At 42.0% G+C, this 18,456-nt stretch overlaps 1 protein-coding gene across 1 annotated transcript in view; it reads left to right on the top strand.

Moving 5' to 3' along the window:
- The first annotated feature begins 8,915 nt into the window (after nt 1-8,915).
- Nucleotides 8,916-18,456, top strand: part of PTPRN2 (protein tyrosine phosphatase receptor type N2) — a 636,386-nt gene continuing 626,845 nt past the window's right edge. Inside the window, exon 1 of the mRNA XM_077789214.2 lies at nt 8,916-9,771. Coding sequence (XP_077645340.2) covers nt 8,931-9,771 — 841 coding nt within the window. The 5' untranslated portion in view covers nt 8,916-8,930. The remainder of the gene's footprint in view (nt 9,772-18,456) is intronic.

Here is an 18,456-nt window from a genome sequence, read left to right as displayed (position 1 = left end):
CCTGCCAGTAGAATTTTGTGCCTTTACCATTTTTTCACCATGATATTCCTTTTTCCATTGGCAGCCTAGGAGATGAAATGATAGAATATCACACACCTCAGAGCAAGACTCTTGTTCATCTGTTTGCATACCTCTTCATCATGCACAGTAGAAACTCTTTTACAGAGCAGAAAAGTTAATGAGAAATGCCCAGCCTAGGAGGGAGATTCCCTAGAGAAGCAAAGTAGGTATTTTTGTTTGGTTTTTGATGCTCCATTGGAACACTCTGAACTACAACAGGGAGCAACAGGTGGGCTTTTAAAGTAGTGATTCAGAACAGAATAAGAGCCTTGTCTTTTCTATTATTCAACTTTTAATACTTTCTCCAAAACCGTGATTGTTCTCAACATAATCTTGTACTTGCAGAGACACATAATGTAATTTCACTGTAGTCTAAACAATGTTCCTCTCCCCAGCTGTCATTACCATGAACTTTCCCTATCTTTTTTTTTTTTCCCAGATCACAGCGTATTCTCAAAAAGTGACCTTCCTTTAAAAGAAATGCATTGTAGGCCCAAGCAGTCTTGTTCTCTGAGATACCAGAATGCTTTCAGCAAGACTTTCTAATTTTTTAACTGGAAATTATGTGCTTACTTTGTTTTTTATTCATTTTTAGCTATTTGAAATAACCCATGTCAATAAGTATTGTTATAAAATTGCAGTGAAAAGGGTCTGAACTCAGTTGCTCCTGCTCCATTCTGGGTTGCTATCTAACATATTGGTCAATTTTACATTTCCTTTACAGTGTACTAGGACGAAAATATCCTGAAGCTTATAGAGACACAGCAGCTATAACAAATATTCTAACCTCTGGGCAACCACCAGGTTTGCTTCTGTGTTTTACAGTAAGCAGGACAATGTTTCCTGGATAGAACATTGAGGATGAGCTTACCCCCAAGGCAAATTGTCTCCAGTAACAGGCAGCCAAAGTGAGGGAATGATGCTGGAGAAAAGAATGAAGGGGAGCTCAGGTGACTTCTTGAAAATTTGCTGTCCCACACTTCCTTTCACCAGCACAGCAAGGGGCTGAAAAATGCAAGAATCTGCACTTTGTGCTTTGTGAAATCAGATCCTCCCTTGTATGTTTTCAGGATGAGAGGAATGGCTCAAATTGTGCCAGGTGAGGTTTAGATTGGATATTAGGATCACTCTCTTCACTGAAAGGGTGGTTAAGCATTAGAATAGTCTGCCCAGGGAAGGGATGAAATCACCATCTCCCAAAGTGTTCAAAACATGTGTGGATGTATCACTTGGGGATATGGTTTTGTGGCAAACACAGGGTTGCTGGGTTGACAGTTGGATTCAATGATCTTGGAGGTCTTTTCCAACCTTAAAGATTCTATGAACACATGAGGACATGGTTTAAGAGTGTTATTAGAGCTGAAATTTCAGGCACTCAAAAGTCAAGTGGAGGCATGCACAGCTTAAATTTCTCCTGTGATTATGTGTCAAGTGACACATCTTCAATCATATTAAGAGAAGTTACTCATTCCACACGAACTGTTCCCTGTACCTGCTCCATGGATCATGCAAAGCCCTTGCTGTTGATGACACAGCAAATGGTGAGTGCTTTTATCCCCTCATGGTTCAGCACACAGCTCCACACTGAGCCTGCTGCCTGCTGTGCATACCCAGCTCCTGCAATGGCATTACTATGGCACTACTCACAGCACTCCCTGAATTTCACAGTGATTCATGTCTCTTCCCGGCTCCCTGTAGGTTTACTTTATCACCATCTTAAAAATGCAGTGACATTAAGGTAAAAATTTCCATGGATTTTCATGTTTGCCAGGTTATAACACTCGTTTCCTCGAGACACCCATCTCCAGCTGTGGGTGCTCAGCAGTGGAACCAGGCTGCAGGTTCTGAGGCAGGTACTGCAAGTGGGGGACACATAACCAGCTTCAATCAGCTACAGGCCAATTCTTTCAGAACGACAAAGTGCAGTAATCTCATTCATCCTTTAATTGAGTACAAGAGGAGTGGGTATCCCAGGGGATAGTTGCTTGTAAAATCCATTCACCAAGTATCAGGTCTTACAGATTAGCAAAGATGGATGAAAAAAGAATTTTTAAACTGTTTTTGAACTCCCTCCCATTAAAAGAACCTAATTAATTAAAAAAATTGTCTCCCTATTGACATTTCAAATCAATTTTGATCAATGGCAACCAAATCTAATTATTCATTGCACACCTAAGGATTTCAAGATGGTTTTGAAGAACAAGAACCTGTTATTAAAAAACATTACAATTGTCTAATCCTTTCACTTGGATATCCCATCATAGTGTGCTCAGACAGCAATTTTTTAAGCTGTGCTGAGACCTCTAAATGCCCATGAAAATCAGCAGAGATTCATGTGGTTTTGTTTTAAAATCTGTCTCCAGAGACTACAAAACAGGCAAGTCCCAATTCAGCCTGTGCTGGACTGAGGTGACAGCGGGTGTTAGCAGGAAATACAGCCTTTCTCAGTCAGAAGGACCAGCTCCAGAGCACCTCAGCCACCTGTGCTTGTTCTCACAGAGGCCATCCCTCTCCCAGGGAAGCTCAAATTCCCTTTTATAGCTTGACACCAATATAAAGATGCCAGAATGGCCTCAAGAGTTGGATTCATCAGTTACTGTAGCCCTGCCTTGAGACACCAGGGGTCTGTTCTTCACAGGTTCCGGACATCCACACATTGTTACTTCACTCCACCTTTGCCTTTTCTTCCAACAGCTTCATGCCAGCAGCTTCAGCAAACTTTTTCCTGTAGGTATTACCATCAGTGATATTTGAACAAGTCAGCTAGAATTTTAGATGAGCCTTAAATGAATTTGGGTTCAATCCAGACCTGCAAATGCCTACATTAACAGAAGATGCTTCTCCAGCATCCCTAGCAAACCAGCAGGAGAGATTATGGAAATTTTCCTCACACATGCACACTGAAGTGGCTGGTCTGTTACCAAGGCTTCTTACAGCCTTGGAAGTCAGCCCTGAGCACTCATATATGAAGATGTTTAGGTCTTCAGTTAATGTAAGTCACATCTCTTGCTATTCTCACTGGTAATTTTCTCTAGCTGCACTTCATCTCTTAGGCCTTGTACATTCCACTTTAGGCTCATTTCCAGAAACATATAAAAACCATTATCATTCAGTTACAGCACAGGGAATAAAACATGGGCTCATATCTTAGCAGTCATAACTAAAAGCAACCTACTTTTTTTTTTTTTTTTTTTCCACTTTTAAACTTCATCAGTCATGCACTTGCACAGTTCTCTAGAATTTTTCCGTCTGGCTCTGTATTGAACTCCTGTTCCTCAGTGATGCTGAAATATCTAGAGTAAAACTTTTAGTGTGCACCAGAGCAGAGGCATTTTCTAATACAATTTTGGAAACAAGAAAAAAGGCTTTAAAATAGCTGAGAACAGCCACTCAATGTCATTCTTAGATATAAAAGAATTGATATGATATTCATAAAGTTAATCATACCACTATCTTCCATCAAGCAGTCTGATATTTTCTAGATCCTGCACATATTTATTTTCAAGCTAAACTGTATTCAGTATGAATTAAACAAAAAATTCTAAGGCTCTGCTAGTTTTATAGACATTAAATAAAAAATACTGAAAATCAGTAATTTCTGTATCCAATGCTAAAATCCTCTCAAATACTTTTAGTTACACTATGAATCATTCAACAATTGAAAAAGACCACAATCACTGCTGATGTGACCTTGGACTATACATTTTCAGACCAATTAAAAACTTTTCCCTTTAGGAACTTTCTATTTCTTGTCCTAAATCTTTGTCCCTGAATTCAGAATACAACCACCAAACTTTAGAGATTTAAGTTTGTATTTGTACTGCTAAGGAGAGAGTGGTATGACTTTAGGTCTCAGTAATCCAGGCTTCTGTAGAGCTTCTCATGCTTTAAGTACTCTTACTGTCTCAGGCACTAGATGGCTTTTTAGACATATTGTTTATAACTATTGCAGAGTAAAGGCCTTCCTTCTTAATTGCTTTAATATATTAACTATTTAAATTCTATATTTAAAAAATGTTTACATGGAATAAGTTATATATTTTTTTTACTGAAATGATCAAATACACAGAGCTATATAACCATACCTGTACTTTTTCAACATACATGAGTAAAAGAAGTTACTGGTTAAGTGCATAGTACAACATTTCTATTAAACTTTCTTGATATTTTTAATACCAAGGGCTATTACAGCCTCTGCAATACAGTTGCAATACCGCCCTTCACATAATTTGAATATCAATTTTGTGACTTTAAACTTTTCATCAACAATAGTGAACAAATGTAACTAAAATATGCCAGGATATGAATTTGTGAACAGTTCTGCAGTCACTGTTTGAGTGTCTCTGCAAGATCACCCTGAAGAGTGCCTGGTGCATGTCAGCTGCCAGAGCAGAGTTTATAACTGCTCACACCAACAACCTGCAAAGTGGCAATTGGTGCTGTTCCTCTTGTAACCATGGCACCCCAAGACGTGGCTCTAGAGATGGGTTTTGTGGCCTCATTTTTCACAGTCTTGTGAAAGAAGTCCTCAAATGACACAAGGTGCAGGAGGATCACTGCTGCTTAAGCAGCTCTTTCTGCCCTCAGAAAGGTGTGGTGGATCTCACACGTGCATCAAAGACTTCAAAATCTCCCTCAGTGTCTGTAGATACATCTACAGGCTTTGAATATTTTACCTACATCCTCTCAAGCCAGAACATGGAAATAATGAAACAGTACAAATTCTGTCTTTTCTGGGCACAGATACAGCACAAGCCTCTCTATCTCTTTCTCTATTCTTTCACCCTTAACCCCCCAATACATCTTAAAGCTCTGCCAAGATATCTAGGTTACTGAATGTGAGAGATAAACTGCCTGATAGGTATTGTTCCCTGTGGACTTTGGGGCCATTAGCAGGACAAATGATCTGCAATTAACGTGTTCAGAAGTCTTGATTTGGGGAGGGGAGGGTGGAGGGGACAGGGGAATGAGAGGAAGAAAGAAAATGAAGAGGGTAATTTTAATGCTTTTTCTTTCTCTAGGGGCTTGTTTGTCTGTGCAGGTACAGTGTATTTAGCATAGCTGGAACTGACCTTTTGTTCAGGCTCTTTATACTTGGATAAACTGACAAATAGCTCCATGATCCTGGGATGAAACATGCACAGTAAAAAGATACAATTTCTGCAATCACACAGGTGTACTTATGCTTATAAATATAAGTCCTATTTGAAATTAGAAAACAGACTTGCAAAGGCTTTCAAAGACAACCTCAGTAACTAAGTACACAGAACAGTAAAACTCAGAGGTTACCTTTGTGTTGTAAGTTCTAATACTTAGCCTCTAACTACCCTGTATTTAAATTCTTGTATTTCTATTAATATCACAATTATTTACAAATTGATAAGTATTAAGAGTATTTTCCCTTTGTGTATCTTTATGCCTAACTTATTCTCTGGCAATGTTCTACTCTAAATCCTGTGTTTCTTTTTTACACCCAAACAATGTCTGGTTTGTGTAATTTTGGCACTTTTTGTTCTTACATCTCTAAAAAATTCTACAATTAACTCAATTCCCAGCTGATTAATTCACTACTCCTAATATTTCATTCTAAACAGTAATAAATCAACAAAATAAATCCTATAATGATCTTGCCTCTCCCATGCTAAACTACTACCTACAAGGTCTTTTCTAGCATGGTCATTTGCTCTTAATATAATCTTGAATGGCCCAGTGAAATTGAGAGAGGCTGACCTAAATATCTAGTGGTTAGTTCATGTCTTTGAATCAACCAGAGCAAAAATTTGAACCTTTAAAATACCAGGCAGCACAGGTGTCCTGACTACTGGGCTAATTAGCCATCCTGGGACCATTTCTGGTCCCCTCTGGATCTCTTTTTCTAACCTTCACTAGTGGATTTTTGATTAAAACAAGTATATTTCTCAAGTATGAAAAGCCTTAGTCAGACAACACAGCATTTTCAAACACAAAAGTGTTCCCTTGAAAAACTGTTGTTCAACTGTGGTTGCCATGGATAAGGATGTAAATCTTTCACATGCATACAATCATGTAGATTATTCAGCTCTCCTTTTACTTTGCCTAGCATGTTTTTCACATCTAAATGGGCATCATAAAAAGACTTAGCTCCAGCAATTAAGGACATGCTAAACCTCAATGTGTTGGACTGGATTTTCACTGGGCTGATTTTTTTGTTCAGTTCTGTCATTCTTTCATGAAGCCTCACACTCACCTCTAGACACACTAGCAAGGGAGAGCTGATATTCTACCCTACCACTCAGTATCTTTAGAATCCCTTACCAAAAATATTTAAATATGCCCTTACATAAATAATTTGCTGATACAGTTCTTAAAAAACTATCAAGTCCTACAGTTCTGTTTGAGCCCCATAACATCCCTGACTTCAGGAATGGAGTAATTTCTCTAGTCTTTCCAGAAATTTTCACAAATGACTTGCACACTTTAGGATTTCTTTTTCCAGAGTCCAGAAACTTATTGAAAACATGATAAGAAAAACCACAATCAAAACAACCTCACAAGGTTGATAGACCTAAACATGGATGCTTAATTTGTTATATGAACTATTGAAAACCTTGGCACTGATAATTGTCTTGATAAAATGACTGTGAACCAGCAAGGAAGATGCATGTGACACGTTATTTACACTGTGATACTGTTTTTCATCTAATTTGCACACAGACTCAAGCCTTGCAGTTTTTACACTTCATTAACAAAATTCATTATACCTAATACCCATTACTTCAATCTGTCTGCTCCTGGGGCTTTAAGACAGATCTGTGTATCTTTGTTAGGTGAAGCCTACTACAAAACTGTAAAATACAACCTTGCACTTCCCAGTCCTGAGAAGTGCTACTTGAGTTCTCGCTAAATGCCTAATTCACCTACTGATTGACTCTTTACTCTTTCCTTGACACCTGACTCCTGTTTTTACTGGATTTGTATATTCAAGGATTCCTTCCTGTCCTCGATGAATGCCCTTTCTTGTCCTGATTTTTCACATTGCTTCAAATGCTAGTGAACAAATGTTATTTTGCTAATCCTCTGCACAGAGTGGCTATGAGAATTTTAATTTCCGTTTAAAATCTGCATAGTATTTGATCATAAATTCACAGGAACTATGTAAATCATTCCTTGCAGAGCTGCACTGATTCCCAGTAATATCACTGCTATTTTGTATTTTGACGTACAACTTGTTCTCTCGCTGTGCCTGCCATTTGCTGCTTTCTTACCTTCAGTTGTTTTGCAGTTCTCTGCTAATTCTGATGACCTTTTTTCTTGTTCCCACTACTAGCTTTTAAAGCCAGATGGTTTGCATAACCCATGAGAATATACTAATTTATGTTTCAGCACTTTCATTTCTCATCTTGTCCTTTCCACAGAATGCTTTTCCCTCCTTTTTTGTTTCTCCTTTTTTAGTGCTCAGATTTCTCCCAGTGTCGTCAAAATTGATTTTTCTGAGGCAAAGGGACTTTTGGCTTAGCAAAACCACTCTCCTGCAAGACATAACAGTCATGTAACAGACCTCAAGAGCAGAAATGTTCAAAAAGACCATTCAGTATCAATGCATTTTGTTGAAATTTCTGTTTTCTGAATCAAGTATTGCCCTTTTTTGCATCTGAGTCACCAACCTTAACCACAAAGGAAAGGAGGTGACTTTGCACCAGTTCTAGAAGCAATGAAGTTTGTTTTTTTTTCCAGCACAGAGGTTCATGGATTTCCCACAGAGCAAAACTGAGAGGACAAGAGTTGTCAGCAGCTGTCTGTAAGTGCCCCTTGTTCTCCCCATGAGCTCCCACCCAGCCCCCCCTGCCCCAAGCCTTGGAAGTGAGCAAGGAGGAAGGTCTCTGCTCTTCCAGGGTTAATCTGTTCTGTGGACTTTTGTCATTTGCTTTTCTGCTCTATGGCAAAGCCACTTCATGTACTAAAATTTTTACTTATTAAAATACCTTGAGCATGTCTCAGTCTGGTTAAAGCCAGAGATAAAGCATGTCAGGTATAATTAGAGCTGTTTACCTGAAGTATGAAGAAGGTCGTGGGAATCTTAAACTTCAGGGAGAAATAAAGTAGATGTTTAGGTGACAGAGGGGGCTGGGACCAACATCATGGAGCTGGTTGTCCTGGCCAAAAATACATCCCCCTGAATGGAGACATGGCACCTGTGCTGTGTCACCTTGGTGGCTGTGACTGCTCTGTTAAAGGCTGAGTATTGCTACGGTGAATTTGTGAGAGAAGGAGAGTCTGTGAACCAGGAGGGACTCCATGAGGTTGAGCCTCCCTATCCCTCCTGGCAGCCTGGACTGATGCTCCCACTTGCACTGAGTGATTTGGGGACAGGAGGGGGAGGATGAACATGTCACGCATGTGGATGTCTCCCAGGCAAACACACAGAGGTGTTTACTTGAAGGCTCTTTAAATCCTTTGGAATAGCCAGTAATTTTCTGTGGAGAAAGCATTGGTACACAAGCAGCTGCTGAGGAGACCACAGGGAGGATCCACTCAGCTGGCACATGTTTCAGGACAAAACTTTGATAGGGTGGACTGATTTCACAGAATCCCAGAATCTCTAGGGTTGGTAGGGACATGAGATCACCTTGTCCAGCCTCTCTGCCAAAGCAGAGTCACCCGGAGCAGGTGACACCGGAACGTGTCCTGGAGGGTTTGGAACGTGTCCAGAGAGGGAGGCTCGATGACCTCCGTGGGCAGCGTGTTCCAGTGCCCTGACACCCTCAACGCAAAGAAGTTCTCCCTCTCGTTGAGGTGAAACTTCTTGTGTTTCAGTTCACGGCCATTGCCCCTGTACGGCTCCATTGTCTCCTCGTACAGGTGCGTGAAACAAGCACATTAACTCAATTCCTATGCCCAGTCATCTTTACGGGGGCTGCCGGCGGAGGTGGGCAGGATCCCGGTGTCCGCCAGGGTCGGTGAGAGTGAGGTGGGCGGGGGAGCCCCGGCGCTGCCCGTGTCCGGAGGAGTCCCCGGCTCTGCCCCTGCCCGGAGGAGCCCCGGCGCTGCCCGTGCCCCGGGGGAGCCCCGGCGCTGCCCGTGCCCCGGGGGAGCCCCGGCGCTGCCCGTGCCCGGAGGAGTCCCCGGCTCTGCCCTGCCCGGGGGAGCCCCGGCTCTGCCCGTGCCCGGGGGAGCCCCGGCGCTGCCCGTGCCCGGGGGAGACCCCGGCGCTGCCCGTGCCCGGGGGAGACCCCGGCGCTGCCCGTGCCCGGGGGAGACCCCGGCGCTGCCCGTGCCCGGGGGAGCCCCGGCGCTGCCCGTGCCCGGGGGAGCCCCGGCTCTGCCCGTGTCCGGAGGAGTCCCCGGCGCTGCCCGTGCCCGGGGGAGCCGCTTCCCCGCGGTCCCGGCGGGGCGGGCAGGGCGGAGCGGAGCGCTCCCCCCATCGCGGCTGCCGGGCGGGCCGGGGCGGGGCCGGGGGCGGGCGGCGCTGGTCGCTGTCCTGGGTGTTGAATCTACTGCGGCTGCCGGAGCCGGGGAGCGGCCGCGGGAGGCGCAGGGCGGGCGGGCGGCATGGAGTGAGGGCTGGCGGCGGCGGGCAGGGGAGCGGGGCATGCGATGGGCCAGGCATGATGGGGACGCTCGGCTCCGTCCTTCCGCTGCTGCTGCTGCTGCTGCCGCCGCTGCCGCAGGTGCTCGCCGCCGCCCCGCGCATCCAGCCGCCGGCCGCGGGGGCCGCCGCCGAGGCGCGGATCGGTGAGTGGGGCCGGGGCCGGGGGGAGCGGGGCTGGCGGGGAGCGCAGCCCGCGCTGCTGCCCGGGAGCCTCCCCACAGGCAGCGCGGCAGGGCCCCGCGGCCGCGCCCGCACGGCGGAGCGGCCCGGCCGGCCGGCCCTCACCGCCGGCCCCGGAGCTCCGTCCTCCGCCCCTCACCGCCGGCTCCGGAGCTCCGTCCTCCGCCCCTCACCGCCGGCTCCGGAGCTCCGTCCTCCGCCCCTCACCGCCGGCTCCGGAGCTCCGTCCTCCGTCCCTCACCGCCGGCCCCGGAGCTCCGTCCTCCGTCCCTCACCGCCGGCTCCGGATAAGCGTCCCCCGGTCTGCCAGGACCCGCTCCCGGCCCCTCGCACCTCCTGCCCCTGCCCAGCCGTGTCCCGTGTCCCGGCTCTGCGGGCGGCTCTCGCCCGCTGTCCCCTCACGCTGAAACTTCCGCCAGAGCACACGAAGCCCCTAAAATCGAGGTGCGCCAGTGGCGAGTCCCCGAAAATGCTTGCAGCCTGCACATATTTAACCCTTCTCCCGGTTTGCTGGATTCAGCCCACTGAACTGCCCGTATATTTCAAGGAGACGGGAAATCTCCGGGCCATAATCCCCCAGATGCTGCCTCTGGTGGAGTCCCCCCTCCAACTCGTGCTGCTGGAGGTGGAAGTCAGCACTGGCTGCGGGTTAAGGCTCTTTCAGAGCTGTCAGAAAACCCCCGGTGCGGACCATTAAACAGCCGCTTTCTGTTGAGACATTGTTGTCTCAACATTGTTGTCTCACCCCTTCTTCATTTAGAAGGTGTCATCTGCACTAAGCATCCCCACCTGGAAAGGGACCCATACCGGCATGAAGGGATCCTGAAAACAAAGTCTGTTTCAAATCGATGCAATTCTCCTGTGACACTCTCCCTGGCAGCTCTTTCCTTGCATTGAGACATTCAGCACTGTATGCTCACCTGAATTGTCTGCTAATATCTATTAATAGAGTCAGTCTCATTTCACTTACAGTATCTTCCCAAAGCTCACTTTAAGTCAAGAATGTCATAACTAGGAGAATTTTGTATTTTTTCTCATTTTATTATCTACTTAGGAGGGTTATGGAGATCAGAGTGAAAGCTAAACAAACTATCCTTAAGAAATCTTTTTCTAAGACAAAAAAATTAAATTCCTTTAAGAAACAAAGAAAGGCATCCAGAGGAATATTGCTGCAGTTTTCCTCATGCACATTCTGTTTATTAAGAAGGAATTAAAATCAGCTGACCATGTTTATAATGAGGCTTCAGCCAAGTGGCAATAAAAATGAACTATTATGCTTGCTATAGTGAAGGTAGTGATGCAAGGTTTTAAGGAGAAATGGCTTGGACTGGGTTTATCCATCTCTCCTCTCTCCTGGTTGCTATAGATATAGACTGTTTCTCCTAATCTGCTGAAGAGAAAGCTTGCATAAAAATATTGCAAGTAATAGCTGTAATTTTTACCTCTAATAATGCAATAGCCTGCACTGTGCTTTCAAATAGTCAGATTTTGATTCTCTCTCCCTATACAAAACCTGCAAATCAGTTTGGGTCATATAGTATTTTTCAGTTTGTTGTAGCTGGAACAGAGAAACAATGTGTGTGTTTATTTCCCTCCAGCTTCCCTGTGCTCCTGCCTCGGCAAGGATCCCTGCCTGCCAGTTAAGGCTGTCCTTGCATGGAAGGGACTGGGGGAAGAGCAGCCTTGATTTTACAAAGTGAATCCACTGCTCTGGAGGTACAATTTGGAGGCATTTCAATGGCAGCAAAACAAGCTGAGCCTCCCTACTTCTTGCTGGGATAGGGACCTCACTGACATGTCAGGGATCTCTGTGAAAGATAGGAAGGGATTGATTGTGTTTGACAGGATGCAGGAAAATGTTTGCATTGCTCAAAGTGAAACAGTTTTAGCCTGTCTCTTCCATCAGAGCTCCTTTATTTCTTTTATTGACCAGTGTTTCAGATCTCATTAATCTGGAGTTCAAACTATTTATTATTGTAGATTCTGTTCAATTTTGGAGTACCATTTTTAGACACAATCAGGGGACATAACTGTAATTGTACAAGGTATCTGAATTTTGGGATTATTTGCAGTTATAGGTGAAAGATACTAATTTGGTTTCTTCTTGTGTGCAGTCCCATCTTCTTTAATTGAAAATGAAGACAGATGCATTATGAGACCTAGAATGTGTGCTGAAAACTGCCTTAAAAGCAAAGTAGTTATAGAAACATATTTTTATGGTGTTTTTCCCCCCATTATTTCAGGAAGTCTTCCTAAAAGTTGTTTGAGAAGCAGAAGTTCAAGACCTTTACCGTTTCATGCAATGGATTAATCCAGTTTCAATCTTTCCCTCTTTTTTTATGGTCAACTTTTGTCTGCACTTTCCAGTATAGTGAGCATCTTTAAATGTTGACCTTTATTTTGCAACATAATTACAAAATTATTTAAGAAGTTAGAAGATTTAAAGTTGGAGTTAACTGAGATACACAATTTGGACTCCTGCTTCTTCTGCCTCTATAATTTATGAAGCTTTGTAGATCCTTCCTGTGGTGAGGTGTTAAGGTGCAATTACCAACAGAAGCACATATTCTTCCATTTATTGACATTTACCTTTCATCATTCATCATTCTGTGATGATTTATAGTAGCATTTTAAATGTGACCAAATAAGGAAAAGCAAAGTCTTTTCTCTCTGTCTTTTTGTTGTCTAGGTCTTGGCCAGCAGAGAGATTCTTCTCTTTTTCACAGAAAAAAAAAAAATAAAAATCAACTGAATACACAGTAGTATTCATCAGTCTTTAATGAAACACTGTGGTTGGGAGTTTACTATTCTAAAGAAATTTTTATTCATTTATAAGACAGTTCATTTAAGATAATGGAACTTCCTTTTAAGTGTTTTACAAGTAATCATCTGTGGAAAAATACATCCTCACCATGTTTGCTCAATTCCAAAGGTTTGGGTCATTCCATTCTTGTGTTGATGGTCGTAACACTAAACAATACCTTCAGTAAAAACTGCAGCTTCAACTACTGAAATATTTTTATTGTACAGCCTTATAAGTAGTCTAATTGATTCAGAAAGTGGCAGTGGTACTTTACTTTCATTTTAGGTGGGCTGGGTGAGATAGAGAACTTGATAACAAAGTAAGCTGTGAACATTTTTAATCACGTTCTTTCATTAGTACTAAAACACCGGTACTTTATAGCAGAAGTTGTCCTCATATGTTCCAGAAAAGAGTAAATGTGCATGCTGCAGTGCCTTCACATTGACCTTTAATGTGTAAAATGATGCTTATAACCTTCACCAAATATGATTTTGCAATATAATTTGATCTTTTGTGCTGTGTGCCATCCCATTTTTCAGTATGCGTTTTTCCTCTTAAATGAGTACATTGATATGCTGTGGAAATTTCCAGAAACCTTTGTTCCACACTCTACGTAGATTTGTTCCACACACTGTGTAAAAGTTTCTTCAGAGTTGTATTAACTAACCACAGGCAGAATTTATGTCAGTCAAATGAGTGTGTGAGTTTAGTTTTTATCTTGCTAACAAAAAACCAAGTCATATTTCAGATTATAAATATACTGCTAAACTTTTAGTTGTGAGTTCCTGATACATGCAGTGAGCAAAGACAGTATCTTACATTTGTCTAGGATTTAAATTTAATTGAGGATAGCAACTTTACTAAAATACTTAAAAAATATTGCATGTTAAGTTTAGTACTTTCCCAAAGTACCGTGTGCATATTTAACCACTGAAAAAAATACTTTAGAGGTGGGTTAGGAGTAGCAAGTGACTAAATTTAGTCAGAATTAAGAAACTGCAACAGCAGGGACTTCAGTTACTGTTGGTGAAATGTATTTCTTCAGTGTTGATTCTTAAATTGCAAGAGAAATACAGAGCAGGACAGATGAAAAAATTATTTATTTAGATTTTTTGCATTTCATTCAGTGTTTTGAACACTGTCCAAAGGAGGCAGTGACAGAGAGCTTTCATCTATGGGCGTTGCATGAGGAATGGCAAAGAATTAAAAGCTTGTATCTTGATTTAGTTCTTGTTGGGTGGATGTTACCTTAACAGAACTACCACAGCTGTTCTCAGCCATCATTGTTCACTGCTTTGAAGATCCATGAGGACAGAAGTTTTGCTTCTTGCAGCAATTGAGCTGAAGCTCACTGAAGTCAATGTCAACCTTCCCACTGACTTCAGTAGCATTTGCACCAAACTTCTGGTTTGGGGCTTGCAGCAGGCTGGCTGAGAAAGTAGGAGCATTAGAGTTTTACCATCTGTTCAGTACAAAAGAAATTGCCTGACTTTCCTGTTGCATTCATTTGGAACTTCTCACAGGCACTCTGTTTTTTTAATAATGTATTTATCTGATGTAATTATTGATGGTGGTGTGTAATTTATGATATAATACTAGAAAATAAAAATAACAGCAAAATTATTTAATTAAGACAAGTTTGTATGCTCAGAATGTGAAGGATTCAGTGTAGGAAACTAGATTCTTCCCCACATCAAAAATATTTTTGCATATCCTAGAAATGTTTCTTAAGTTATCAGTTACATTAAAAAGCAGCTTTAAGGTAGATTGATATCAAAGCATGTCTACCTGTCAGTTCTGCTGAATTACAGGTAAGAACATGCATTAATATTATTGGCATCATGCCATGACTGTTCTACAATAGCTTTTTTACTGTAACTTGTTTGTGTTCAAAGTTGCAAGTGGACAGGAGGTGAATTATTTCTCTATCAGTCAAAGGACGCAGTTGCACAGTGCTCAAGGTTGCTCATAGGATGGGATTTCCCGGGAGGTTTTTTTTTGTGTTCTTGTTTGTTTTAGTGACTAAGAGAAAACAGAGAAGCTTTTGGCAAGACAGTCTTGTCTCTGCTTCCTACCTGAGTGTGCCCCAGCCCTTCTAAACCTCAGCAGAGCACACCACCATAGTTCCATGACGTCAGGCAGCCTTCTGGGGGGAATTGCCTTCCTCCTGGCAGTGAGATCCCGGAACACTTGGGCAGCTCTGCTGACACAGCCCAGGGCAGCTCATGTTGACACACTGCTGATAGGCAGGCTGTGTACTTTGTGAGCAGGGTGGGTTACAGACAGCACTGTGCTGAGACTGCCACGGAGAGGAAAGGGCAGCTGCAGTCCCTGGGGGTGCTGAGCTCATGGAGAAGAGGAGCTGAGGTCCCCTGTGTCAGTCAGATTTCCACTGCCTGGAAAGAGAGCATGAGAACATGAGCTCAGTTGTAGGTGGTTGCCATCATTCATATGTGTCCAAATCCGTAAAGAGACTTGTGCAAGTCAAAAGGCAGTGTATATTCCAGCTGCCTGAGAATGAGACATATTTTGGTCTCATGCCACTGACAATGTAGCCTAAAATTTAGCTAAAATTTCTGCAGTTATTAGTACAAAATCAGTGTATCTACTGTATTGCTAAAACCTGTGTTGGTGTTTAGGCAAAGCAGGCAAAGTTGGGAGGAAATTCAGTAACTGGAGGAAAGATCTACTTGGTTTTGATCATAATTTTGGCAGAGGATGGAAAGTCTCCAAGAGGCAAAGTTCATTGCTAGCTTCCATTACAGAAGTGCTGAGCTGGATGTGTATTTGTTTGGGCTCAGCATGGTCATTATTAATAATCTAGGAAGGTGATGAATAATATTGTTGTTTGTCAAACAGTTTTATATTTGCAAATGAGGAGTAAGCAGGTGAAGATGCAGATGAAGAAGGAAAGCAAGCAGAAGAGAAGCCAAGAAATAGAGAGAAGCATGTTGGAATGTGGATATTTAAAGGACACAATGAGAAATTAATTCTTTAGAATAGGAGATCAGAAATGGAGACTAGTCAGTTATATATGATCTGTAAAGATGTAAATTTAAGATTAAATGGAGTTACCTTTTCTCTTGGAAGAAACAGTCAATTGCAGTAGCAAATCTGAGATGTTCAGTGTGCAAGTCTGAGGCATGAGAACATGAAGGAAGGTGAGTAGAAGGATAAGAGATTTGCAAAATAAAACTATTAATTCATTATTTCAGACCAAAGCTGTGGCAAGAAGTGGAGTCAAGAAATGCATATACACTATGAGAAACTGCTCTGGGAATAGAAAGGATTTATTTCTCTTCATGTAAGGGTTGGGAATTGTCTAACTAAATGTAATTAATTGAGCTAATCACTCTAGGCTCCTTTTAACCTATTTCTAGTTTATAAATTTCAATTAATTTTACCCAACTGTACATATCTAACACAGGTCAGATAAATGTCTCCCTGAGTGCAGCTATTGCTTTCCACTTAGCATTATCTTAAATACATTTCCCAGGCTAGGGCAAGTATCTCTAAATATCTACATGGTAGGCACTGCACTTCAGCTCTTCAAAAAGCAATGTTCAGGTTAAACTGGGTAAGAGTTAAACACATTTGGAGAGTAATTCACCTGTCTTTCCCCACTAGGTGAGACTGATGAAGTAGCTTAAACTAAAGTTAGGTTGCTTGAGGCTCACCAGCTACATTTCTTCAAAACCTTTCTGAGATCTGTAGGTCTTGCCAGTGAGCTTTTTAGGGAGGTTCTGTGAGTACTCAAGCAGGTTTGTCACATAAGGGACTGAAGTGAGGTGGCTGATGGATAATTGTAATACTTGAAAGAAATGTCTCTGAGAAAATCAGCCTCTGGTAATTGCAAACAAGTGAAGGGGAGCTCCAAATGAGAGAGAGGAGAAATGGGCATAACAGAATGAGCAAGCCAAGGGGAAAAACAGGTAAATGTGCAGGAGCTCTGCAGGCAAAACAGAGAAAAAGGCAGGGGTGTGGTATTAGAGGGCTGAAGGAAGGGGACCATGAAGACATGAGTTATGGACAGTCAAGGGAAAGCATGAAGAGAATGGATGTTAATGTGTACATACATTAATGAGCTTTCTTATGTGAGTTTTAAGGCCTTTATTTGTGAGGTGGTGGAAGGGTTCTATATCTACCTCAACCATTCCACAGTGTCAATGCATTCCTGCACTCCCAGTAAGAGTTTGCCATTCAGAACAGCTGTACTCATCCAACAGTTAGGGGGTTTTATTTCTGAAGATTAGAGGAACTTAACTTTATAGATTTTATTCATTTTGAGAAGGAATTTCTTGAGAAGTAGATTAGTAAATGACCACATCTTACTGTGTCTTTTCCCCCCTATATTTGTTTCAGCAAATGGTACTTAAATACCAAACCAAACCAAATAGTTTGTTGATACACAGTTTCTCTGGACAGAGAGTTTGTGCTTACAATGTTGTCTATTTTGCTTCCAAGTAACATATTGATTAAACAAGCTGTTTTTACATGTAAAATGAGTAACTAGAAGTTTTATGGGAAGTACAGCTGGTTGTAGTGGGTGTAAGGTCTCTTCTTTCAGTCATAGCTTAGCAGCATGCAATGATGGTTACATAAGCTCGAAATCACAGCCAGAAAGAACAAGGTAATGTGCGGGGATGGTTTTGTCTCCCAAAATGTCACAGACTTCCAGATGTCCTCATAGAAAACAATGCAGCGGGGACCAAACACACATTATGTATTGCAATGAACAGAATAAGTTCAACAAACCTTAGGAAATACCCAGATACATGTAAACCCCCCTTTTTTACTCCCTCTTCCACAATTAATCTTTGCTCTCTCAAGTTTGAACCTCAACATATTATACAAGGTACCTAATGAAAATCAGTCGTGGATGCTGAATGAGGTGTTTTGAATTTCTGGTGCCCAGAAATCTTCTGCTCACATTATTCTGCAGAAGATGATTACCTGTCTGTGTGTTGCTGCCCTAAAAGGGGTAAAGATGTTATAACCTTATAACTTTATAATCTTATTATTCTGCTCTGCATCAAGAGCAGAAGTTGTCTTTTCTCTACAACTTTTTAGTTGGTTGATACAATTCAGATAAGCTCATAGCAGTTTTTTCAGGCAACAACTTTACTTCACCTGGAAGGTCATGCCTCATCTTCAGGCCTGAGGAAGAGTTTGTGTGTTAAGCAATTGTCTGTGTTTTTTTAAACTACTGCCAGCCTGCAGTACAGAATGGCAGTAACAAAATTTTATGCTATTTCTGACAGTGACTGTTGATCTTGCTTTTGTAAAGGGTATTGGTTTGGATAAAATAAAAAAAAAATGGACTTAAACCACAGCCTTGCTTACAAGCAGTGAAACCAGTGCTGGTATTAGTGCTGGTGTCCATGACATGGCAACAGGGAAATGGGTTTTGAGAGTAGGATTAGTTTATGCCACTATTTCTCTTAAGGTCTGAAAGGCATGAAATCTTGACTTATGTCTGTGTAAAAGATAGTCTCCTATTAGCCTGGCCCCTCTAAGGGGGTAGATTTATAAGTCACACATTAAATTGTATTTGCATTTTAGTGTTGAATTTAAAAATAGTATCAAAGATTATAGGCCTTGATTAATGTGGATAAATCACCACCAAATAATGTGAATGTCTATTGTATTTCTTTTAAGAATGTATACATTATTGTTTATTTTTCTTGGAAAAAATGGTTTGTTATAATTTTAATTTGTATTATGGAATACTTTATATATAAAATATTTATGTTTCAACTTTATTTGATATCTGATATGATAGATGTTAACTATCAAATACATTCAGTGAGCTATTATTCAAGAAATCTTCCTTCCTGTTCTAGAT

Source organism: Lonchura striata, chromosome 2 (genome assembly GCF_050655825.1).
Source record: "Lonchura striata isolate lonStrDom1 chromosome 2, ASM5065582v1, whole genome shotgun sequence".
NCBI lineage: Eukaryota > Metazoa > Chordata > Aves > Passeriformes > Estrildidae > Lonchura > Lonchura striata.
The sequence above is the reverse complement of the archived record's forward strand: the minus strand, read 5'-3'. Positions and strand labels throughout refer to the sequence as shown.